Source organism: Cyanistes caeruleus, chromosome 14 (assembly GCF_971803275.1).
Source record: "Cyanistes caeruleus chromosome 14, bCyaCae1.hap1.1, whole genome shotgun sequence".
Taxonomy (NCBI): domain Eukaryota; kingdom Metazoa; phylum Chordata; class Aves; order Passeriformes; family Paridae; genus Cyanistes; species Cyanistes caeruleus.
Window position 1 is genome coordinate 11475050 of NC_141714.1, and position 21988 is coordinate 11497037.

Below are 21988 nucleotides of genomic sequence, written 5' to 3' on the forward strand. Positions count from 1 at the left end.
GAACCTGGTTCCATCCTGCCACCCTGCCAGGTCCTTCCACCCTGCAATACCTGCCAGGGACTGTCACACACAGCCAGCTGCCATGTCAGGGCCTAGCTGATTTTGCACAGGTTCAATGCTTTTCATCTATCCACAAAGTAGAAATGTTGCTAAGGAAGAGCTTTTCTTTCTTCAACATGTTTATTTGGTTCTCCACAACAGAGTATTGGTAACGGTGAATTGGCGCTGTTCATCGGGAAGCAAGTCTTTCTGCGCATGCTATTTTATTTTCAATTATGTCCTGAAGCCACTTTTCTCTAAACTGGCACTGTTCTGGCCTGGAGAACGAAATATAAAGAAGGTAGATTTTAAGCATAATACTGAATCCAAGTTTGGTCAGCTGAGAACTGGCCTTTATTCACCACATAGCAATAAAGACCCCCACCTAGACCCATGTAAAGCCGGACAAGTTTCTGGAGAATGCAGATGCCCCCAGGGTGGCTATTCATGCCTCTGAGGGTGAAGCTAGTGATAAGCAGGGTCATTTCATGTAGCAACATTTTGACAACTTCCACTCCTGCTATTATTGCAAACTTATTTACATCGAGCTCCCTGTTTGGTTTTGGAGTGGGAAAGTGCTACAGTGCGTGCCACAACAGGATCCCAGAGAGTGACCCACGTTCTCGGGCCCAGAGAGCACCACTAAAGAATGCTGATGATAAAGATGGGCACTCATTTGGTAATCTGACAACTGGTTTATTGAAGCATCAAATTAATTCAGGGACGAGAACCGAGGTCAGACTAAGGGCACAGGGTTAAATACGGGGTAAAAGGGGCAGATCTGAGGGTCAAGGTCCAACAGGGACAAGGGAAAGTAGTGCAGGGGAGTGACCAAAGACCAAGAGAACCAAGGGGATAACAGGGGTGGAACAATGCAGAAAAACAGAGCCAATGGGTGTTAAGGGAAGGAAGAACATTCTAGCAAGGGTACATGAATAGTAAATGGGGACTGAACAAGAATGACATCAATTCCCACAAACCACTAGAACACCAGAACCCAAAAGGCACTAACATGTGGCTGCAAAAACCCATGGGACCAAGGTTTTCCCCACCCTAATCTAGAGAGGCATTTCCCCCCTCCTGTGCCACCCCCTCCAGAGTCAAGGCACCGCGGCAACAGGCCCCTGGGCCTCCACAGTAAAGCTTGTTAAAATAATAGTAACATTTACCTCCGAATTAGCCTGCTGGACTCCAGTCTGTAGAAGACCTCTACAGGTTCAGTCTGCAAGAGATCAGAGACAGGGCAGAGGCCATGTACAGCCCATCAAAAAGGAGACATTGTAATTAAGTGAGAGCTACTGTTTATTTTAAAAATTATCTAGATATTTGGTTGGGGCGGAAGAGAAGGTGCTGCTCAGGGCATTGGTTAGCATGTGGTGAGTAATTGTTTTCATTGTATCACTTGTCATTCATAGGGTTTTTCTTCAGTTTGTTATTTTTCCCCCCAATCTGTTACTATTATTCCATTTATTTTTTAATATTATTACACTTCTTTTTACACTTTCAATTCTCTCCGCCATCCCATGGCGGTGGGGAAGAAGTGAGCAAGCAGTTCTGTGATGCTTAGTTGCCAGCTGAGGTTAAACCACAGATTATTATTTGGGGATCCATAGAATGTTAAGTAGAAACACTGAGGTTCAGTATGACTTAAGCATAGAGGTAAGAAGTCTATTCAGTGCAATTTATTTCATTTTTTTTCTCTTGAGTTGCAAGAGTTCATTGTTCAAGTGCAAACTTCAGGCTGATCAGGGAAGGGATTCTAAAACAGCTTGAAGAGTAAAGTGTCACTCCCTCTCTACTGACCCCTCATTCCGTAACTCACCTCTACTCAGCCCTTCTTATAGCTGCCCAGAAAAATTGTTGCTTGAAAAGGGAAGATGGTAAGAGCAGGAAGGCAGATGTAGGATCCTGCCAGATTCTGTTTGTCAAGTTCTGTCAGTCAGTGATTTGGGAACTAACCCAGCCTCCTGTTCTATACCTTGCTCCCCTTGCCAACCAATAGCAGGTTTCTATTAGGCCATGTCTAAATCTCCTGCCATTGATCTGCCAATGTCCAGGCCTTCTCAGCATCTCCATGAGAGCTACTGGCTCCTCACCAGTCTCTCCACTGTCCTGGCATTTCCCTACCTCAGGAATGCCACTGTGCTCTTGTCCTTTAAAGGACTAATCCATCCACACCATTTCTGAGTACTTACATCAGGTTTGGATTTGGAGATCACTATAACAAAGTAGACACTTGCTGTTGCTCGTGGGATGGGTTTTCTGCGAGTTGGGAGGCCCCAGCAAACTCTGTAATGGTACCTCTTGCTGTCCTTCAGTTCTTCTTCCTCAAGAAATTCTGAGTGGTGAAGCCAGCTTTCATGAATGTCCCATGTCTGTTGAATAAACATATTACACTAAGACTCCCTCTGTCTAGTAGAGCTGACTTGAGGCTGGTGCTAAAAAGGAGCAGAGATGCTCTCCTTTTTAATTTTTCATATTTAAGTGAGAAGGTGGGCCTTCCTGAGTGGATGGAATTGTGACTCACAGAAATTAGTTCTTCAATTTGCTGCCATCCTGTCTGCACTGTGAAGTTTTTGGCTGCGGTCCACGGGATATTTTTGATGACATGCTGGGTTTCTACAACAGATAAAATGCTGACAAATCCTCCTGAAAAGACCCCAACACGTTCTAGTAGAGCATACACAATACCTTTCTCTTTCTCCTTGGCCTCTGAGAGACATTCCTCTCTACTGCTTCTCTCATCTTCTGGGGGCATGTGATCTTTTTCCCCACTGGCAGCTTTTTCCTCTTCCTTGTCCATTGCCTTCACTTTTAGAGAGATAAACGCACAAACACCGAGAGAACAACGCTCTGAGAGCTGCAGGCCCCGTCTGAGCCTCATTCGGGGAGCGGCGGGCAAGTCCCTCAGCGCCCCTTCTTTGTAGCCCGGCCCTGCTCACCCCGCTTGGCGCTTCTCCCCCGCTGCCCCGGCCTGGCCGGGGATCCCCAGGAGCGGCGGGGCCGTGCGGGGCACGCCGGTCCCAAGGGAGGTGTCTGAGGCCGGGGAGCTGTGCCCGGGCCCGGCGCTGTCCCCGCGCCCGGGCGTCACCATGGCGAGCCCGCGCCGCTGCCGGCAGCGCCCCGGCTTTCCCTGCCGAGAAACGCCTCCCGGCTGTCCCCCGGCAAGCGAGCGCGCTGTGATCTTCTGGATCTCCCGGGAGACAGGCAGATTCTCTGCTTGTCATATTCTGGCCATTCTGGACAATTCGGGAGATAAAGCGGCCTCCAGTCTATGCTCTGCCAGGCAGAAACTGTCCAGCCCGCTGCTCTGAACAGCGGCACTTGGAACACACAGGCTTTCAGAGGGAAAGGATCACGGGTACTACACGAGAGAAGCCAGAAAGGTTTTAGCAGATCACGGGCTACTGAGTTCCCAGCAGCTGCTCTTCCAGGATGACAAGAGGCCTTGCTGCAGGGGGTACGGGGTACCCGAGATTCCCCTGCAGCCCGTGTTGCAAGACCACGGTGAGGCAGCTGTGGCCCTGCAGGTCCATGATGGAGCAGAGATCCACCTGCACCCCAGCAACGACCCCATGCTGGAGCAAGCTCTGGCAGAACCTTTGTGCCCATGGAGAGAGGAGAACATACTGGAGCAGATATGCTGGCGGGAATTGTGACCCCGCTGGAGCAGCTGGTTCCTGAAGGAGTGCACCTTAGGTGTGGGACCTATGCTGGAGCAGTTCATGAAGAACCGCAGTCAATGGGAAGCACTCACACTGGAGAAGTTAGTGAAGGAGTTTCCCATGGGAGGGACCCCATGCTGGAGCAGGGAAAGAGTGTGAGGAGTCCTCCCCTGAGGAGGAAGGAACAACAGAGACCTGGGATGACATTTCCCACAACCTCCATTCCCCACCACCCTGTGCAGCTTAACAGAGAGGAGGTAGAAAGTACAGTGAGTGAAGATGAACCCAGGAAGAAGGCAGGAGTGGGGGGGAAGGTGTTTTATGATTTGTTTTAACTTCTCATTACTTTCCTCTTATCTGTCAATACATTAAATTGATTTCTCTGAGTCAAGTCTCATTTGCCTGTGACAGTAACTGATGAATGGTCTCTCCCTCTCCTTAACTCACAAGCCTTTCAATGTGTTTTCTCTCCCCTATCCAGCTGAGGATGGGAGTAACAAAGTGGCTTTGGTGGGCACCTGGTGTCCAGCAAGGGTCACCCCACCACAGCAACAGAAATACAAAGGCTGAACACATGTATAGCTTTATTTATTTATTATGAATTTTTCAAAGCATTGACACCTTAGTCGATGTTCTCCAGACCCTGAAAAAGAAAAAATAACAGCTATATTTGTGTCATTCTTGCCACTAATGTGCAACAGGGCATATATGAAAATGCAGATTTTCAAACTATATTTTAATTACCCAGGTCTTAAGTAGAATAAAATTAAAATACACATCCCCAGAGGCAGACCAGCTGCAGGCACCGAGTGAGATCTGGCAACCCCAAAAGCGACCAGTGCCCACCTAAGCAGCTGTCGCAGAGCTCGGGGATGCGGGAGCAGCGCCTGGGTCCCGCTTTCCCCCGGCGGTACCTGCCCAGCGCTCCCAAAACCTGCCTTGGACACATAGTGCTTGTTGACACCCGATAGCCGCCGGTCCCTTTCCATCAGGGTCCACTCGTAGGGATAGCGGGCGATCCTCTTCTCCTGCAGGCACAGAACTGCCTGTTAAGGTCGCGGGCAGGGGCTCCAGAGGGAAGGCGGAGCGCGGGGTAAGGGCAGCCCCGGGGAAGGGATCCCAGAGGGATGCAGGGGACTGGGGGAAAAGGGCGGCTCCGGGGAGGAAGCGGAGCCTCAGGGTCCCGGATCCCGGGACCTGCCGCCCCGCCCCGCGCTGACCTTGCCGCCGTGGCACAAGCGGTGCATGAAGACGGTGGCGATGCCGGGGATGCTGAGGCAGACGCCCATGATGGCCATGCCGGGCAGGATCTCGTACCACATCCCGCCGGTGCCGGTGCTGCTATCGGTACCGCCGCCCGTGCGCTGAGTGCCGGGGCACTCCCAGCCTGCCCCGCGCCCTTCCCGACCTGCCCCGCGCCCCGTCACAGCCGAGCGGGCCCGAGCGGGCAGCGGGAGCGACAGCGGTGCTGGGGAACAGTCCCTTGGCAAGAAATGAGGCCGTGCCCGCGTCCCAGTTCGCCGGATACCGCTCTCGGTGCCGGTCCCGGTCGCTGACCCCCCGGGATCAGCCGTGGCGGGCGCGGTGCACGCTGGGAGTGGTAGTCCAGCGGAGGAAGCAGCACCTTTAGTCTCGCGAGAGGCCGCGGTCACTGGGTGCGCGCGGCGCTGCCCGGGACTGGAGTCCGGATTGGGATCAGGATGAAGGAGGACAAGGAGAACGCCAGGCCCAAGGAGCGGCGCGGGGCCTCCGCCGGACCGGGGGTTCTGCTGGCCGCGGGGCCAGGCACGGCTCCCGCCGCCGGCACGGACGGCAGAGCCGGCGCCGCTGAGCTCGATCGCCTGGAGCGGCCCAAGGACAAGAAGGAGACGCTCAGCAAGGTGGGGCCTGCGCGCCGCCGGGAACGGCGCCCTCCCCGGCTCGGAACGGGGCTCACCCTCTGTAATGGGCCCCTCCTCCCTCCGGTAACAGGGCTCCCCCTCTGTAACGGGACCTTCCCCGCTAACGGGCCGCTTGCGGTGGCCTCCTGGGACGGGACGTGTCGGGGGAGGCGCGGTAATGACTCGTCCCCGGCGCTGCCGCCGCCCTGAGCGCCGGTCCTGCCGCCGCAGGTGGTGATCCGCCGGCTGCCGCCCAGCCTGACGAAGGAGCAGCTGGAGGAGCACCTGCAGCCTCTGCCCGAGCACGACTACTTCGAGTTCTTCGCGAACGACTCCAGGTACGGGCGCCTGCCCAGTCCGGGCGCTCCCGGGAGCCGCCGCTATCGCCAGCCGGGCCCCAGTGGCGGCGCCGCCTCGTCAGCCCAGCGTTCTCGGTTTGTGTCTCTGCAGCTTGTACCCGCACATGTTCTCGAGAGCATACATCAACTTCAAGAACCAGGAAGACATAGTCCTCTTCAGGGATCGCTTCGACGGCTACGTTTTTGTTGATCACAAAGGCAAGTGAATGGCACTCGATGGATGTTGCTGCTTCCCTGCTGTCCGTGCCGTGTGCTGGTTGAGTTTTGGAGGAGTGGGTGTAAGCAGCCACGTCTGACTTGTTTCGGTTTGGTGCCTCCAATAGCAGTTGCAGTACATCTAAAAATACATACATATATTGTTCTAATAACATCCTTTAAATGAGTTGGTTTGCAGTGTAACAGCACGCTGTGTTTGCCATACCCAGCTGGATTTGTGCAGCCATAAATGTAGTGCTCTTGTCAGAAGATAAAGCTTTAAAGCATGCTTGTAATGTGTTGCACTCTACTTTATTGTGTCAAAAATTGAGTTTTTGCAATGCAATGCCTCAGTTGCATTAATTTAAAATATTCTTTCTTGCACAATGAACGCAGAGTCTGTAGGATGAGGCCATTAGGTGGTGTGGTGCCGCTGAGGTGGCCGAACTGACAGTCACGGGCAGTCTTGAATCTAGTATGTCCTTCTTGTCAGTCTGAATTTGCTGGTTTGTTAGTATAGTGAGAGTGTTAAGGTCATGAATTCTGCTGTCTGTAAAGTAGGTTTTTTTTATTAAAAGGGTTTCCAAATACAGTAATCTTATTGTGCTGTGTAAGTAGTCTCTTCTAGTATTGCATATTTCTTGTGAGATTTAATTTCCTGCTTTAGATGTGGACAATATAATCTATTCTGTATCTGTTTCATCTTTTTATTTTAATGTGTTTAATGTGTTGTTTTTTTTCTCTCAACAGGTCAGGAATATGCTGCCATAGTTGAGTTTGCACCTTTCCAGAAAGCTGCAAAAAAGAAGAGTAAGAAAAAGGATGCCAAAACTGGAACTATTGAAGATGGTATAACAGCGAGCCAGTTTGTTTTGCATGTGTAGACTTGAAATTCTTAGCAGTAATTTGAATGTAATGTTTTTACTGTGATGCTATAGTTCCACCAATAGGATGTTTGCTTAATTATATGTGAAGTTTATGAGCACTGCTTTGTCAGCTAGAAATCTGTTAAATATGATTGTTCCAGACAAACATAATACAGCAGCTCATTTGAGAGCTGCTAATTTATAAAAAGGTGGCATATAAACAACCCAACTTAAGTGAATTTAACCAAGGAGTGCATGATGCAAATACTTCTCATGCTACAGTATCTCTTCTTTTTTTCCCCCTTTCTTTTCCTTTCTCTTCTGTGTAGATCCAGAATACAAGAAGTTTTTGGAAAGTTACAGTGCAGATGATGAAAAATTAACCTCCACTCCTGAAACTTTATTGGAGGAAATAGAGGCAAGAAACAAAGAGCTAATAGGTATGGAAATTTGTGTACTATTTTCCTAGATCACAAAGAAACAAATATGCTTTGTAATTTAAAGTTCAGCCTGGAGGAGATTGAATTCTTTTGTGTGCCTACTTAGTATTTGTTAAACATTTAGGCTAATATTCAGTGTTTTGTTTTCTTCCCATGCTCTAAATTCTTCTGTAGGTATAAGTTTTAGATGACAAAGTTTCTTCCTGTTGCAGATTTTGCTAGCCAGACCAGGCTGTGGAGTGCTGCATTTCAGTGAGATGCAGTGGTGGTTAATGCACAGTGCTGTGATTGTGATGTTCTGTGCAGGCACAAGTTAAGAGATAGTCTGGTTGGGTAAAATACCATCAAAAATTACCAGGTTGCTCTTTTTAAGTATCTTACAGGGATCTTTTTAAAAATGAGAGTGTCTGGGAAAAGCCTAATGCAGACTGAATGTAGAGATAGGTGTAATGGATATCCTGTTAGTATCCTAAAGAAGTTTATGGAATCCTAATAATTGCCACTGTTTGGAGACAGGTTTGGAATACTCGTTTCACTGCTGTATTGCTGTCTGTGAGAGGAGACAGGCAGAGGAATGTGTAAGGCTGCTTCACTTCATATAGAGCTTTGTTGTAGGTGTTGCAGTATTGGATAAGCCAAAATATTTACATTTGTTTCATCTATTCTCCAGCTAAAAAGACTACTCCTTTATTGAACTTCTTGAAAAATAAACAGGTAAGACTTACCTCCAGAATTTTCTTTTTGTTTGCAAGTACAATTTGCTCATTATATGTTGATGCATTTCTGCCCTTCCTTTTGAAGAAGGAGCTTTTGACCCAACTTGTCAGCTTTTGGTTCATATATTTTAAAGAACTAGAGAGTTGGAATGGTGGTGCTTTGTGTACATTCTGGTCACAGCAAAATGCCTCTTGTTGCACTGAAAAAACAGATTCCATTTTAGTCCTTTAATTTTTAGTGCAGTATGGCTGAGGTCCTTGTGGATGATCTTTCTCCTAGCACGTAAGGTTATTTTAACTTCTAGCAATGGAGAAAATCAGAGATTGGGCAGATTTAATTAAAATTTGAATGAAAAAGGCTGAGGCCAGTGTAGTATTTGAGTTTTTAAAGACAGTACAAATTAAGATGTATGAGTAAAAAAAACACTGCAACATGTTCAGGTTCACAATGACAACAAAGACATGACAGGACTTTTTTTTTTATTATAGAGGGAGTTTTGAGGTGAGTTGTTTGGTGGCTTAAAGATGTGTTTCTTGTTGTGGAGAGACACTATTTCTCTTTGCTTTTACATACACAGAGACTGAGAGAAGAAAAAAGAGAGGAGAGAAGGAGGAGAGAATTAGAAAGAAAAAGACAAAGAGAAGAAGAAAGAAGAAAATGGAAAGAAGAGGAGAGGAGGAAGAGAAAAGAAGCAGAAAAATTGAAGAAGGTAGACAGATGCCCAGAAAAAGAAAGAGACAGATCAAAAGAAGAACCAAAGATTAAGGTCTAGAACAGTTCTTTATTATAAACTGTTACACTCCCTTTCCCCTATTATTTGTATATCAGTCTCAAAATGTACTTTGGGTATTGTGTGAAGAATCACATGAGTTTGATGTTAGTAAATGAGCAATTTTTTGTAATATTCAGTAGTAGGCATTGTAAAGGTTTACATGCTGTAATGTTTCATAGTGATATTTAAAGTTTTTGTCATGTGACTGTTGTACATGCTGCGGTAAACAGGATTGTGAATTTGCTATGGAATGGAGACTATTTTTAAGCTTTCTAAAACAGCCTGGTTTAGGAGAAAAATCCTAGTCTGCTGTGTGAATAATGCTTACTCATACACTCCAGCTTTTAGGAATACTGTGGTTTGCAGTAATATTTTTTTAATGTTTACTTCTGACTGCACTGCGGTTCCTTTGATGCAATGTCAGTGTTGTGCCAGACAATATGCATTAGAGTGAGCTTTTTAGTTGAGACTTCTGTTTTCTTTGTAGCTACTTAAGAAGCCTGAAAAAGATGAAAAAGACTTGGAGAGAAAAGAAAAATCCAAGAGACTGGAAAAAGAGACTCTGAGGGAGGAAAAAAATGCGAGTAGTGCATCTGCCAAACGATCTGATGGGGAGACAAAAGAAGAGAAGGCAAAAAAGTATTCTAGTACTTGCTATAAATATATATGTATCTATAACTTGTTTCCTGATTGTACTGAGGCTTAGGCTGCCCTGCCATGACCATGTTTTGAAATTCCTTTCAAATGCTTTATCTCATATAAGGCATGGGCTGTGTTTTCTGTGGCAGTGCACATTCCCATGATTACAGAAAGCTCTGTGAATTACCTGGAAATTCTTCATTAGAGGACAGATTTTAATATTTTTATAACTCATTATAGGAACTCCACTAAGGAAGCCCATACATAGGTGACTGCAGCAGGCTATGAGCACTGCCTTGCAATGAGATAATTATTATAACCATGGTATGAGGAGAGGTGTTCTCAGTTACCAGCCCCTCTGTAAAAAGGTGCAGTGGAAAATGTAATTCTCAACAGCTCTGTGATCTGTTTGAGGTTCAGTTCTGCCATGTGAGAAATACAGATAAGATAGACAAATTCAGATGCGTTTTCAAAGCCAGAAGAGACTCAGCCAACTATGGAAGTAGGAGGCTGGGAAACTCTAGTGGTCAGTGTCCTCTGGCTGTCATGCATGACTGACTTGGGCTATCACAGCCTCCCAAGAGCTCCCTAGTGTGTCATCCTCCTATTGCACATTTACACCACTATCACATTGATATCCCAGCTCTGTTTTATGAATCTTTTGAGCTTAATTTTCAGTTTTGTTTTCATACAGATCAGAAGATGAGTGTGTAAAGGACTACAGGGACCGAGATAGAGATTTTGACAGAGACAGAGAATATGAGAGAGCACAGAGAGAAAAACTGAGACGCCAAGAAGAGGAGCGTCGGAGGCAGAAAGAGCGCTATGAGAAAGAGAAGGTTTTTAGAAGAAAAGAGGAAGAGGTGAAAAAGGAGAGAGACTTACTCAGAGAAAAGGGAAAGAAAAGTGATCTTACAGACTTTACCAGCAGCATGGACAAATCTGAGAAAGTAACCAAAGACGATAAAAAAGAGGATACAATTAAGAGGGATCGTATCAGAAACAAGGTGCTGGATTTCTGTAAATTCATGTGTTGATTCATATGGATCTGTGGTTTTTAGGATAAAAGACCTTCAAGGAAAGAACCATGTGGTTTCTCTGTTGAAACTTCTCCCTGTTCTGCCACAAACTCTGCCATTTCTAGAAATGTCCACTAAAATTTGCTTAACAGTGGTATTTCTTGTCACTGTGTAAGAACTAATCCAAGAAAACATGGGTTGAATTGTAAGACATTGATCCCTTTTTATTTGCTGACTTGTGCCATAGGCTGTCTCTTTAAGGTGTTGGTAGAGTATCAGTAATCTGTCTGTATCTGCTGATATAGGTGCCTGAAAATGCATCTCATTGTAGGAGTGTGATTAAACAGGTTCCTTAAAATAAGAAACTGCAACTTGCAGAGTATGACATATCCTCTAGGCTCAAGAAATAATGTCTTGAGTGTAGTTTTATGTACTCTACAAAATCTGTTTTTGCAGCATCACTGTGCTTGTTTTCTGTATCACTTAAGACATGGTCAGGTACAAATGAAACTCAGGGTTTTGGAACTTTGAAGTTGGCCTCTCTTCTGAGAGAGCGTGAGCTGGACTCAAAGCTCATTACAAATAATCTCAAGTATGAGCAGTGTTATTTGTGTCTTGAACAGGGATGTTGCTTTACAACAGAGACAACCTTTTTTTGGGACAATTGAAGTTTGCCACCACTGTGGAATAATTAAGCTTAGCCTGAAAAGTTTCAATTTGAGCCATTTCTAATGCCATAGAAATGATGCCATAATAACCCTGAGAGCAGGGAGCTATGAAAGAGTCTAAATAGTTTTGATTTATTTCAGGATCGCCCAGCAATGCAGCTGTACCAGCCTGGAGCCCGAAGCCGGAGCAGATTGTGTCAGTATGAAGACAGTGCTGCAAAGCCCCCAGATCAGGGAGTGGATAAGAAACAAGAGGGTGAGACCAGTCACACGAAGGAAGAGGAGTGACTGATGTGCCAGCCTTATGTGTTCTGACTGTGCAGCCAAAGAGCATGTACTACACAATCCAGAAGTGCCTTCGGAGCGAAAAAGGAACAAAGGAAGAAAGGGGGGCATTGTGCTGTTGGATGTTTCTGGTTAAAGAACCTCAGTTGTAGATTCAGAATTTGAAATGTGTTCTCATTTGTAATATTTTGAGTTATTTGAACTTATTTTCCCAGCATCTAACTATAACAGAGAAGAGAATCTTTGCAAAATAGAAAGACTTTATGGCCTTAAGTTTGATAATAAATGAGTTGTAGTCAGGAGGGGATGAGACCTGGATCAAAAGCCAGAGCTCTATTCTAAGGCAATAAGAGCCAGTGTTGGATGCACTTAAGCAGAGCAAGCTTGGAGTTGCCTGGACTTAACACACAGGTGTTGCTGTGTTGTGTGGTGCTCCTGCGTGAGGCAGTGAAAGCTAAAGTGTGTCAGTCTAGCACTGAGACACATACACAGGCTGGGGTTGTTGAGGTACCGGTGGATAGAAGCCTTTTGGCACATAAGGAGCAGAACATCTGGGAGTGCAGTAACCATGTTAGGGAGGGAGAGACCGTCCTCTTCAGTGGTTCTCTGGATAAAGTAACTTAAGTTGGAGTGTATGAATAAGCTGGCTTAATAGTTGAATATGTCTTGATAAATTCTCATGTAAAGTCTCCCTACATTGAAATGCTTATTTTTAACCAAATGTAGCTGGTTTGGGCATCCTGTTTTCCAGCATCTTCCTTTCTCTCAAGTCTGAAATGCTTCTGAGCTCCTGCCCTCTTGGAACTGCTTCCTCTTCCCTTATAACCTGAAGTATTGTTTTACAGCCCAGAACGAGACTTCGCCAGTAGCAGCTCCTCCTAAGCTAGCGAATTTTAGCCATAACTGTTTTTTGTACTAAACCAAAATAAACTCGCACAAACTCGCTCGGCCGCCGCCGCCCCTCACTGCGTGCGGGACCGCCGGGCCGGCAGGGGGCGCTGTGTCCGCTCCGCCGTCGCCCCCGCCCCTCCCTTTCCGCCTTCTCGGACGCCGCCATCGCCGGGACGCCGCGCAGCTCCGCGCCATGGTGAGACATCCGCGGCCATCCGCGCCCTCCCGCCAAGCCCCGAGCCCTCTCCCCGAGGCCGCCGCGCTCAGGGGTCCCGGCGGGCGGGCCGCGGGGTCGGCGGGATGGAGCGGCCGGGAGGGAGCCGGGTGCGGCATTCCCGGCTCGCCGAGGCCTGGCGGGGCCGGGGCTGTGTGAGGGACTGACCTCTGCGCTCTCTTGCAGTCGTCGCACAAGACGTTCAAGATCAAACGCTTCCTCGCCAAGAAGCAGAAGCAGAACCGGCCCATCCCGCAGTGGATTCGTATGAAAACCGGCAATAAGATCAGGTAACGAGCTCGGCTGATGCTTCCTGAGGAGCTGCGGCCGCGCAGGCTCAGTCAGGCGGCCTGGGTGGCACGGGCCGAAGGCGGGAGCTGATGGTGTTTATGCCAGCAAAGCGCAGTTTTGTGGCCGTGAGGGCCATCCAGGGATGGTAGGGTAAGTGAAGCCTCTTGAGAGAGTCTGGGGCTTCCGTGCCATTTCCTTCTGTCGTGGTTTTGCACCAGCGCTCTGTAAGTGTCCACAGACGTTCAGTGATGGTACGTGTAAAGTGAAAACCTGAACTGTACGTGTGGATGATTTATTCCAGATTTTGTTCCCTGGTAGCTTCTCAGTTCCTCTTCTCATAGGTGTCCCTATGGGCTCCTGCATTTTCAAGGAGCAGTTCCTGAGCATGCGTGCTCTGACGTTCAGGGGATGGTGTGTAAGGGAGCAAAGGACTATGGGATATATGGGAAATCAGATTGTTAGTATGAGATGCTTGGTACCTGACTGTAGAATTAATTTGCCATAGTTTCTTGCTTTCCTGTTGTGTTTGTTTTTGAGCATTGTGCTTAGGAGAATGTTGAGTACTGTGACACACTGGGTACACATGGGGCATGCACAGAGTGGTGCCTGTCCAAGCTCTCTGGTTGAAAACTGCAGCATAGTTTTTTTATCTCATACACTCCTTCATCTGGGCTTTTTAAGGCAACAGAGTTCCGTCTTCTCTTTCTGTCTTTGTTCTAAGCAGTGAGGAGAGCAGCAGCAGCACTGGCTGGCTCAGGCAGTGACCCAGCACAACATTGCTAGGTTCTCCTCCTGTAGCTGCTCCCAACTTGTTTCTAGACAGGGTCAGTGGTGTGTGCACTCAGATCCTTGTCTTCCCCATGCCAGCTTACAACTGGGTTCTGTTTTAGCTAAATTGCAGTACTGTGAAATACTTGACCATAGGGCAAAATCACATTTTTTTTGTCTCCTGGCACTTGAGTAGCTGGGCCATCGGTTCTGTCCAAGCTTTGTGTTAAAGCAGGCTGCAATTGCAGTGCTTCCTGCTGTGGGAGTGCTGCCATTTTCCTGCTGAGAGCAACTCTGTTAACACTGTCTGTGCTTTCAGCCACACCGTGGTGAAAGCATTTGTTCTTAACATGGACAATTACATGCTCACAAATTAATGTGCTTTCATGGAAGAGACTTTTTCCATGTGCTGTTCTGCTTTCGTGTTTAACAAATACGTGTGTGTGCTTTGCTAATTCACTCTGCTTTTGTCTTAGGTACAACTCCAAAAGGAGACACTGGAGGAGGACCAAACTGGGCTTGTAAGAGAGACCGTCCCGGGAGCTCTAATGAACACTGGTCTTTGTGTGTCAGATCGATAACACCCTCAAGTCATTCCTTCTCTTGTGCTGGACTGCAGTCCCCAGTGTGGGGTTTTATAAGCTGATCTGGGATGTTGATGTTAACTGAGAAAAACTTATATCTGAAACATGGAGACTGTGTTCTATTTGTGTTCTTTCAGGCATCACCATGAGCATTGACAGTGCACAGGTTTACTAATAAATATGGACCTGAATGACCTTGGTTTTCTAAATTATTTCATATATATGTGGTGGGATTGTAATAATAAAATTTATGGTAATGTTAATTACATTCTCACTTAATGTGAGGAACCTTGGCAGCTCTTTTCAGGTAGAGTAGGCTGTGTCTTCATTTTCACTGACTGTAAACCTCGAGGAGCAAAGTTACCAATTAAAAAAAAAATAAAGTCAAAATCAGACCTGAAGAAAATCACTTACAAAATGCAGTACTGTAGAGTGTAGCACATAATGTCTGTGTACTCCCTAGAATATTAAATAATGTGAGTTTTATTCGAGTTGGTTTGAGAAGTCAGCACCAAGCACAGGTGCAGCTTGGTGTAAAACACTCTCAGCAGACAGGTAGAAATTTAAGATGTGGCTGAAAGGGAGAGTTTGCAGCTACTTAAAAGGGAGAGGAGAAAGGCGGGGATTAAAGGTCTCTGGGTAGTTGGCACTCCAGATCTCCTGTGCTGGGATTCTCTGCTGGCCTGTGAAAGCAATTCACTACAGGGAAGTGGAAGAGCAGGCTGTGGCTCTGCACCCAGTCCTTTCCATTGGCAGTGCTGAGCTGGGGTAGTTGCTCTGGTCAGCAGGAAATCCTTGTTGTGAGCCTGTTCTCAACTGCGTCAAAGCCCATCCTGACACTGTGAGCTGGTTCATTCCTGGGTTCAGCCTCAGGTCGTGGATCTGTTCCCGAGAGGCAGCTTCCTGAGGAAGCTACAGGCTGCCTTACCTTCTGTGTTGCTGCTTTTCACATTGAAGTTAATTAGATTTTTCTTTGTCATATTGCAACTCAGAGCAATAGCGCTGGGCACAGCATGTGTCAAACAGGTAAATGCCAAGAACTACACATCTCAGAGGTCATGAGGTCTCTCTGTCCTAAGGTGTACTGCAGGGTTGTCAGCTGGGGCAAGCAAGGCTGGGATTTTTACCAACTTCAGAATACTTCAAAGGTATCCTCAAGCTTCTTATCCTGTCTGGTAGGAGTCTGGACTAGTTCATCATTGGGGGAAGCAGTAAGGCACTGCGACAGGAAAGCAGCAAACACCATTGCCAGAGATGTTTCAACAGAGGCTTGTGTGCTGCAGCCACTTTGACCCCAATGATTTTTAAACCTCATACGTTTTTTGAAGTGAGTGTTCAGGAAATAAGAGCACTGCTCAGGACTGGAGTTCTGCCTTGGTTTCCAGCGAACCTCCTCCAGCCTCTCCACATCACTGCTGGCAGGCAAAGCTGCTTATAGAGTTTCTCTGTAATTTGATCTATGGGGATCTGGCTGAGGAGGAAACAGTAATTTTACAGACTTGAGAATGGAAAGAGATAGTTTTGTCCGTGGCATTTGTGGGAAAACTTTCCTGAGCAATAGATTGAACAATTTATTACTACTTATTAGAAAGTCTCCTTATTACTATCATGACTAATACTTTTACTTTAGGAAGTAGCTTCTAAGAACTAAGGAACTGTTTTGGAAAATAAACCCTTGTGTTACTGTCCCTGTTTGACTGAATCTGCTTTTCAAACTGAGCATTAAGGGATAACACAAATTTAGTACAAATTAAACTTAGGTTAAACTCAATCTTCTGCAGAACTCCTCCCCATGAGAGGAGATCAGGAATCAGCAGAACTGGGATAACACGTGATAACTGAGACATCAACAGAAGCTTTAAAGAAAAAAAATATTTGGATGTTCTAGTCCATTGATTTTGGTGGATATGTTTTCTGAGTGAAAAGCAGAGTTAGAGATGATTATATTTTTAAATACAATATTTTGTTGAGGAATATTTTTAAACATGTCTCTATATCCAAATCAGCTTCCTTTCTGTAGGTATGAAATTAACTGAGTGAGACAAAGGGGTAGGTCACTGGAAGAAAATTTATTTATTTTTATTGCTCAGTGGAAAGGAACCCAGCCAAGGCAGGGGATGGCATGGTGAGGATGTTGTAACGCATCTAGAGAAGCAGAGTTCTGGTCCTGCTCTTTCTGAAGTCCCTGCCCAGTTTATCACAGCATAGAATACAGGGTCAAACCTATGACCAAAAGATGGGGGGAAAAGCTGTCTTTATTTTGGTTATCTCTCAAAGGGAGGCAATTACTGAAAATCATTTTGCTGTATTTAGGTGCAGCATTTGTGAGTGAAATTTTACTTTCAAATGGAACATTTAAGTTGATCTTTCTGGGTGGAGCATGACTAAGCCACAGGTGCTCTTGCCAAGGAAATGGCTCCTTCAAGGAAATTCTCATTAATTCCACTGTTTACTCTGTGCCTTACTCAGTGGAGGATGTAAGAGCCATCCTGTGCCCCTTCCCTGACCGCTGCAAAGGGTGACAAGACTAATAGGTTAAAAAATATTTTGTCAGGCCTGTCTTACCAACAGCACTTTGGTTACAAGAACGTGATACTGGTGCTGTTAATGGAGTTTGTGCTGGCATGAGCAGACTTCTGCGAAGCCAGCCTGCTCTCCCGTGGCATGGACATGGCCACAGCAAGTCCAGAAGGAGATATATTGCCAACATCTTCAATCCATTAGAGCTAAAGCATTACAAAATTGTTGTAGATCAGGCATTAAATCTAGTTGTAGTGTGTTTTATATGTATCTGCTGCTGACCTCTGGAATTAAAAAGATGTCCAGATACATCTATATGTCCACCCAGGCACCTGGACTGGGCATTACCCAGTCACTGGATCCTTGTTCACTCATGTGGAGGCTGTTCTTCCACATGTCATTACTGCACACTGGGTTATTTTGGTGTCCAAGCAGCATTTCAAAACATAGTCTGAATATAACTGGAGTTTGCTTAGGATCTGTGAAACCCCTCAGCTCTAGTTCGCCAGAGAAAGTTACCCGTGTGTGTTTGTGTATCTTTCTGCATCAAGATGCAAATACACCTGTGTAGCCAGGCCAGATCACCTTGAGTCCCTTGGTCACCCCTGCAGACTCCCTGAAAGGCAGCTGGAAAGAAACCACAACTGCCCTCCTAAAGGAGTTGTCCCTGCAAGGGCTGCTCTGGGGAACAGAAACTCCCGGTTCCTGTCTGTGAAGAACAGACACAGTGCTTCTGTGAAGAAGCACTTCTCAAATGGGACTGCTATTTAAGGGTGTAGGAATAGTCTCATGCTGATGAGAAAGAGGAAGGGGCTGTTGTTTTTCTGAAGATATTTTGAAGCAGTCTTGGCCTTTGAGAACGTAAAAAGCAAGTTGAAATCATTAGGGCAGAGCTCCACTAGGTGAACAAAACACAATCAGGCGAGCAGAGGCTTTGCCCTTTTAATGTAGTGACAGAGACATACATGCACTGTAATGTTGCTGCAGTGATGTTCATGAGTTTCATTTTTGAGCATGCCCTCAGTAGCAATAAAGATAATCTCGTCTCGCAGCCTTCACATACCTTTTCCACAGTTTCTGAGAATGAATCATCTTTCCAGAGCTGTTCTGGAACTCTAATCCCCACAGGAGCCACTACATGCTGCCCCCTTTGTGTCCCTTCCTGCTTCCTTTGCTCTGGCCCCTATTCCTAAAGAGGCTGAGCATTTCAGGTTTCCTGAAGGAATTCAGGAATTCCTGAAATCCCATTTCAGGGATGGGGATTTCAAGGGAAGGGTGCCACTGTGAGTGAAAGGCTTCTCTTCTCTTGGCCTGGACTCTTCTTCACAAACAGGTCCCTTAGCTCTTACTCTGCAGAGAATCAGCTTTATAATAAGCTGTCATAAACAAATATCAACCCAGAGAAGGTGCATGTGGCAGAGATCAGGGGATCTCACAGGGAGCTGGAAAGCGTTTGCAGATCCACACATGGTGGGTCTCCTGTGAGCACATGAGGTGTTGGAGCAGTTCCCCAGAGCAGAGCTGATATGTGAGCCCCGACCACAGGGATCTGCTGGGATGCAACAAGGAGTCACCACCCACAGGGGCATGGGGCATAACCCCCTCTGCAGTTTTTGGAAGGGCTCTCCCAAGCTACTGCTCCCAGTGGCCATGGTGTTCCACACACACACACCAGAACAGCTCTAAAAGACCACAAGACCTAGGATGGCCATGGTGCCATGGCTTAACCCTCACTTGGCCAGGATTTTGGGCACCCAAGTTCCCGGCTCCCTGCACGCTTTTCCTGCTGCCATCCAGCATGGGTTTACTGGTGAATGGAGCCAGGAGAGCCTCAGTGCTCATGGAAGAAAGCAAACGCCTGTCTAACAAAGCCTCGGAGGGTCGACAGGCTCCAGGAGTGCTCGGCTTTTCCCTTGGCCCCAGAGTCCACAGAGTCCTGCCCTGCCGCAGCCTCTCTGGATGACTTACAGTTGTTGTTGGTGTTGTGAGAGTGCAGCTGGACCAAGTCCTCCTCCAAGGCCCCTGCCAGCTCCTTCAGGTCTCTGGAGGTGTCTGCCGGCAGGTATTGCCAAGCCTTGCGCCCATTGTGGTCCCTGCAGGTGGTGTCTGCCCCATAAGCTCCCACCAGCAACTTGATGAGCACCTCGTGTCCTTGCAAGGCAGCCAGGTGCAAAGGGGTGAGCCCACCGCTGGCTGTGGGGATGTTCATGTTGACAGGATAGCCTTTCTTCTGGGCATGGGAGATGACCTGGATGAAGCTCTCATGGTGGCCATGCTTGGCAAGCCAGTGGAGAGCAGTGAACCCTGTCACAAAGTCTCTCCTGGTCAGCAGGCTGGGATCCAGGTCCAGCAGCTTGATGATGCTGTCTGCATCACCCTCAGCCACCGTCAGCAGCCATGCGTGCTCCAGAGGATCAAGGACAAGGGGCAGCAGATCAGGGCTCTGCTCAGGCTTCTCTTCTTGGTGCAGCCCTGCAGGAAGACTGCTCCTTCTAGATGTCTGCTGAACAGCGGCAAACCTCATAGTGCTGCCAGGGCTGTTGCTCTGCAGGAGGATTTCTTTCAGCTCCTTCCTCCGGGTACTGCTGGGGCTAACGGAGAACCTGCCTGAAGTCCTGCCCCAGCTCCCCAGGCTGTGCCTGCCCCAGTTGATGCTTTTGTTGGTGTCCATCTTCTGCAGCGTATGGAAACGCTCCCTGCTCCCCAGGGTGGCTGACCAGAGATGGGAGCTGCGGGCCAGGCCGCCCGCTCGGGGCTGGGCGGCATCCAGGAAGGAGAACCTCCGGGAGATGCCAGCTACCTTCTGCTCCGCCACGCTCTTCTCCCGCTCCTGCCGGGCCATGGCGGTGCCTCTCGCAGAGCTGCCCCCGCAGGGCTGTCCCCAGCAGGGCCCTGCTCACGCTCCTCGGCACTCACCCCGCGCTTCCCCTCCCGGCGAAGGAGGAATCAGTTCCGCACATGGGCATGGCGGCGGCGCTGCCGGGGCGGCGCAGGTGACCTTTGGTCACGCTGTGGCCGTGGCTGCCGCCGGTGCCGGGCACGGCCTCGAGCCCGGGCTGGCTCTGCCCCCCCGGCCGCGCTCGCCTGCGGTGTCACAGAGGGAGCGCGGCCGGGAATGCAGGAGGGTGCGGGAATTCAGGGAACCAGTGGGAATACAGGGAAAGTGTGGGAATTCAGGGAACGAGTGGGAATACAGGGAAAGTGTGGGAATACAGGGAAAGTGCGGGAATTCAGGGAACCAGTGGGAATACAGGGAGCGTGCAGAACTGTGGGACCGGACAGAGGCACAGGGGTCCTGGGCAGCTCAGTGCTGATGCTACAGCAGAAATTGATGAGCTATATTCTCCTGCCTGAATAGTCTCCTTTAGCACTGCTGGCTCAGCTTTAGCACCTGAAGTAGCCAAAGCCTTAGGCCCTTAGGCCGTAAGAGCTGACCAAAGACTTTCGATAAAACGATGCTGCTAAGAAAGCACTCTTGGAATTCAGCAGATATGAGCAGAATGGAGATGATAAGGACTAAGGAGACAATCCCAGGAGAATAAAGCAATATCAGAAGGCAGCCAGCCCAGCTCCAGTGAAAGAATTCTTGATTTATTTCTTTCCAGCAAGAAATCAAGATACTGCCAACCAGAATTTAGTGATTGACTTGGATTGGGTAATGAGTGTCAGGGGTATAAGTGAGAGGTGTAAATTGGGGTAGGGGTTCCTCTCTGGAAGCACCAGCTTCAGCTGTAACCAAAGAACTAACAAAAGATTCATTGGAAACATTCACTTGAACCCAGCATTCTTAGCAGGGTCCCAGGGTCAGGCGCTGTTACATTGTCTGGTGTGTGTAAATCCATGACAGTGGTCCCAGGACACTTCCTCTGACCCCAGCAGCACCCCAGGCACCTACTGAAGGAATTGCCTTACAGCCTCCCATGACTGCAATGCTTCTCTGTGATGCTGTGCTCAGGAAGGCCTAGGTTGCTGCCTCAAGAGGCCATGCTCCCAGTGGCTGGTGGATCTCTGATGTAAGGGAGACCCAGCCTGGGACACTGTTTGGGTCCTTGTCATCCAGTGTTTCATCCCATGGGGAATTTGGCCTTCCTCTCTTGCCATGATTCCCTTTGTAGCACAGTCCATGCGCAGCTGATAGCTGCAGCCCCCAGTAGTATGTATCCTAATTTTGTTAGAAATCAGGACTAATTATTCTGCCCCAAAAGTTCCCAGGCTTCTTTCTCTCCAGAAATTTCTTATCCATGACGGCTCTGACACCCACGGCTGAACCATGAAACCAGGTGGTTTTGTGGCTGGTCAGGCAGCTAAAAGCCACACCAGCTCCTTGAACCCCTTTTTCTTTGCCTTCCCTGAGCTATAGCCCTGCTCTAACTTGCCCTGAGCTGGTCGTCAGCCCTTGAAGGCCTCTGCTTTTCCAACCACTTGGACCAGTTTTTCTGGAATGTGTGGGGAGTTGGCATAATCTCAACCCCCAAACAACTGGTGGTGAAACCGTAATTGTCCCCTTGCTGCCTTTCTGGAGCTGCCTGGTTTTGTCACTAGGTTTTGGTGGTTTCTGTGGGCTCAGGGAGGCAGAGAACCACTCAGCCATGAGATTCTGCTGAACAGTTGAAAACACTTGGGTGGCATCTGGGGAAAATAAGGAGGGAAATAAGGAGTTGCTATTGCGGGATGGAGGCACTAACGGTGCAAAGCAAACTTCCCATTGAGGGCCACCACAGTCATGCCTGCATTAGGGACTGGACACACTGGTGAGCTCTGACCATGATAAAACCAGGGGGACAACCGTGGGGACTTGGGAGTCCAGGGGCTGGGAAAATTACTTTGGGGAAGGACTGAGCTTCCTCTCACTCAGCCTTGTTTGGTGCTTGGGCTGCCATCAAAAGAAGGGAAGCCCAAGTGGCACCAGCTACACGCTCGGAGCTGCAGTTGTGCTCACGATAGGCCGGGAGGTGAGGCTGCACCGCCGGGGCCGGGAAGGAGCTGTGGTGCCACAACGAGGGAATTCGGAATAGCCGCGCTCAGCCGGGTGCCCAGGCGGGCCTGAGCCGTCCAGCACAGCTGGGACAGGCCGTTTGAAAGAGCAACTCATGTGCTGAGGCTGGGGGACCTGAACGGACCCAAACCGCGAACCCCAGCCCAGCCTCGGCATTGCACGGCTCCGCTCCGGCCCGGC

General features: G+C 48.2%; 5 protein-coding genes and 1 non-coding gene across 7 annotated transcripts; 3 read left to right on the forward strand and 3 right to left on the reverse strand.

Moving 5' to 3' along the window:
* Positions 1-161: 161 nt before the first annotated feature.
* On the reverse strand, positions 162-3111 carry AKAP14 (A-kinase anchoring protein 14). 2 transcript variants are annotated; one of them, XM_023926056.2, is made up of 6 exons: positions 2982-3111; positions 2731-2850; positions 2567-2658; positions 2235-2414; positions 1209-1261; positions 162-317 (listed from the first exon to the last, which is right to left on the reverse strand). In XM_023926056.2, the coding sequence occupies exons 2-6, from the start codon at positions 2840-2842 to the stop codon at positions 230-232; spliced, it is 525 nt and encodes a 174-aa protein (XP_023781824.2). In that variant the 5' UTR covers positions 2843-2850; positions 2982-3111; the 3' UTR covers positions 162-229. The 2 variants fall into 2 exon arrangements, with proteins under 2 accessions (XP_023781824.2, XP_086706410.1); XM_086850284.1 differs by lacking the exon at positions 2982-3111 and having other exon boundaries at positions 2731-2975.
* A 1160-nt stretch (positions 3112-4271) lies between these two features.
* Positions 4272-6933, reverse strand: NDUFA1 (NADH:ubiquinone oxidoreductase subunit A1). The gene is made up of 3 exons (XM_023926057.2): positions 4925-6933; positions 4643-4732; positions 4272-4347 (listed from the first exon to the last, which is right to left on the reverse strand). Exons 1-3 carry the CDS (start codon positions 5024-5026, stop codon positions 4327-4329), a joined length of 213 nt encoding a protein of 70 aa, XP_023781825.1. The 5' UTR covers positions 5027-6933; the 3' UTR covers positions 4272-4326.
* UPF3B (UPF3B regulator of nonsense mediated mRNA decay) lies at positions 5130-12488 on the forward strand. The gene is made up of 10 exons (XM_086850280.1): positions 5130-5584; positions 5816-5922; positions 6035-6141; positions 6889-6987; positions 7334-7444; positions 8115-8158; positions 8739-8927; positions 9421-9572; positions 10267-10579; positions 11401-12488. The coding sequence occupies exons 1-10, from the start codon at positions 5405-5407 to the stop codon at positions 11545-11547; spliced, it is 1449 nt and encodes a 482-aa protein (XP_086706406.1). The 5' UTR covers positions 5130-5404; the 3' UTR covers positions 11548-12488.
* Positions 12489-14486, forward strand: RPL39 (ribosomal protein L39). Its single transcript, XM_023926059.2, has 3 exons — positions 12489-12631; positions 12836-12939; positions 14185-14486. The coding sequence occupies exons 1-3, from the start codon at positions 12629-12631 to the stop codon at positions 14231-14233; spliced, it is 156 nt and encodes a 51-aa protein (XP_023781827.1). The 5' UTR covers positions 12489-12628; the 3' UTR covers positions 14234-14486.
* LOC111928777 (small nucleolar RNA SNORA69) lies at positions 13937-14068 on the forward strand. Its single transcript, XR_002864297.2, has one exon. It is a non-coding gene; the product is annotated as a small nucleolar RNA SNORA69 (small nucleolar RNA).
* Positions 14487-16344: 1858 nt separating the features above from the next.
* Positions 16345-21954, reverse strand: SOWAHD (sosondowah ankyrin repeat domain family member D). Its single transcript, XM_023926054.2, has 2 exons — positions 18781-21954; positions 16345-16515 (listed from the first exon to the last, which is right to left on the reverse strand). The coding sequence occupies exons 1-2, from the start codon at positions 19652-19654 to the stop codon at positions 16490-16492; spliced, it is 900 nt and encodes a 299-aa protein (XP_023781822.2). The 5' UTR covers positions 19655-21954; the 3' UTR covers positions 16345-16489.
* Positions 21955-21988: the final 34 nt, after the last annotated feature.

What these genes read in the sequence shown, in the direction of transcription:
- UPF3B (XM_086850280.1), top strand. Translation starts at nt 5,405, where the DNA reads ATGAAGGAGGACAAGGAGAACGCCAGGCCCAAGGAGCGGCGCGGGGCC. An exon ending in AGAAGGAGACGCTCAGCAAG is followed by an intron (nt 5,585 to 5,815) that starts GTGGGGCCTGCG and finishes CTGCCGCCGCAG; the next exon opens with GTGGTGATCCGCCGGCTGCC. An exon ending in AAAGAAGAGAAGGCAAAAAA is followed by an intron (nt 9,573 to 10,266) that starts GTATTCTAGTAC and finishes GTTTTCATACAG; the next exon opens with ATCAGAAGATGAGTGTGTAA.
- RPL39 (XM_023926059.2), top strand. An exon ending in AAAACCGGCAATAAGATCAG is followed by an intron (nt 12,940 to 14,184) that starts GTAACGAGCTCG and finishes CTTTTGTCTTAG; the next exon opens with GTACAACTCCAAAAGGAGAC.
- NDUFA1 (XM_023926057.2), bottom strand. Translation starts at nt 5,026, where the DNA reads ATGTGGTACGAGATCCTGCCCGGCATGGCCATCATGGGCGTCTGCCTC. An exon ending in GCTTGTGCCACGGCGGCAAG is followed by an intron (nt 4,733 to 4,924) that starts GTCAGCGCGGGG and finishes CTGTGCCTGCAG; the next exon opens with GAGAAGAGGATCGCCCGCTA. An exon ending in ACAAGCACTATGTGTCCAAG is followed by an intron (nt 4,348 to 4,642) that starts GCAGGTTTTGGG and finishes TTTCTTTTTCAG; the next exon opens with GGTCTGGAGAACATCGACTA.
- AKAP14 (XM_086850284.1), bottom strand. Translation starts at nt 2,923, where the DNA reads ATGAGGCTCAGACGGGGCCTGCAGCTCTCAGAGCGTTGTTCTCTCGGT. An exon ending in GGCCAAGGAGAAAGAGAAAG is followed by an intron (nt 2,659 to 2,730) that starts GTATTGTGTATG and finishes TATCTGTTGTAG; the next exon opens with AAACCCAGCATGTCATCAAA. An exon ending in TCTCCAAATCCAAACCTGAT is followed by an intron (nt 1,262 to 2,234) that starts GTAAGTACTCAG and finishes GATCTCTTGCAG; the next exon opens with ACTGAACCTGTAGAGGTCTT.
- SOWAHD (XM_023926054.2), bottom strand. Translation starts at nt 19,654, where the DNA reads ATGGCCCGGCAGGAGCGGGAGAAGAGCGTGGCGGAGCAGAAGGTAGCT. An exon ending in TCACAACACCAACAACAACT is followed by an intron (nt 16,516 to 18,780) that starts GTAAGTCATCCA and finishes TTTTGGTCATAG; the next exon opens with GTTTGACCCTGTATTCTATG.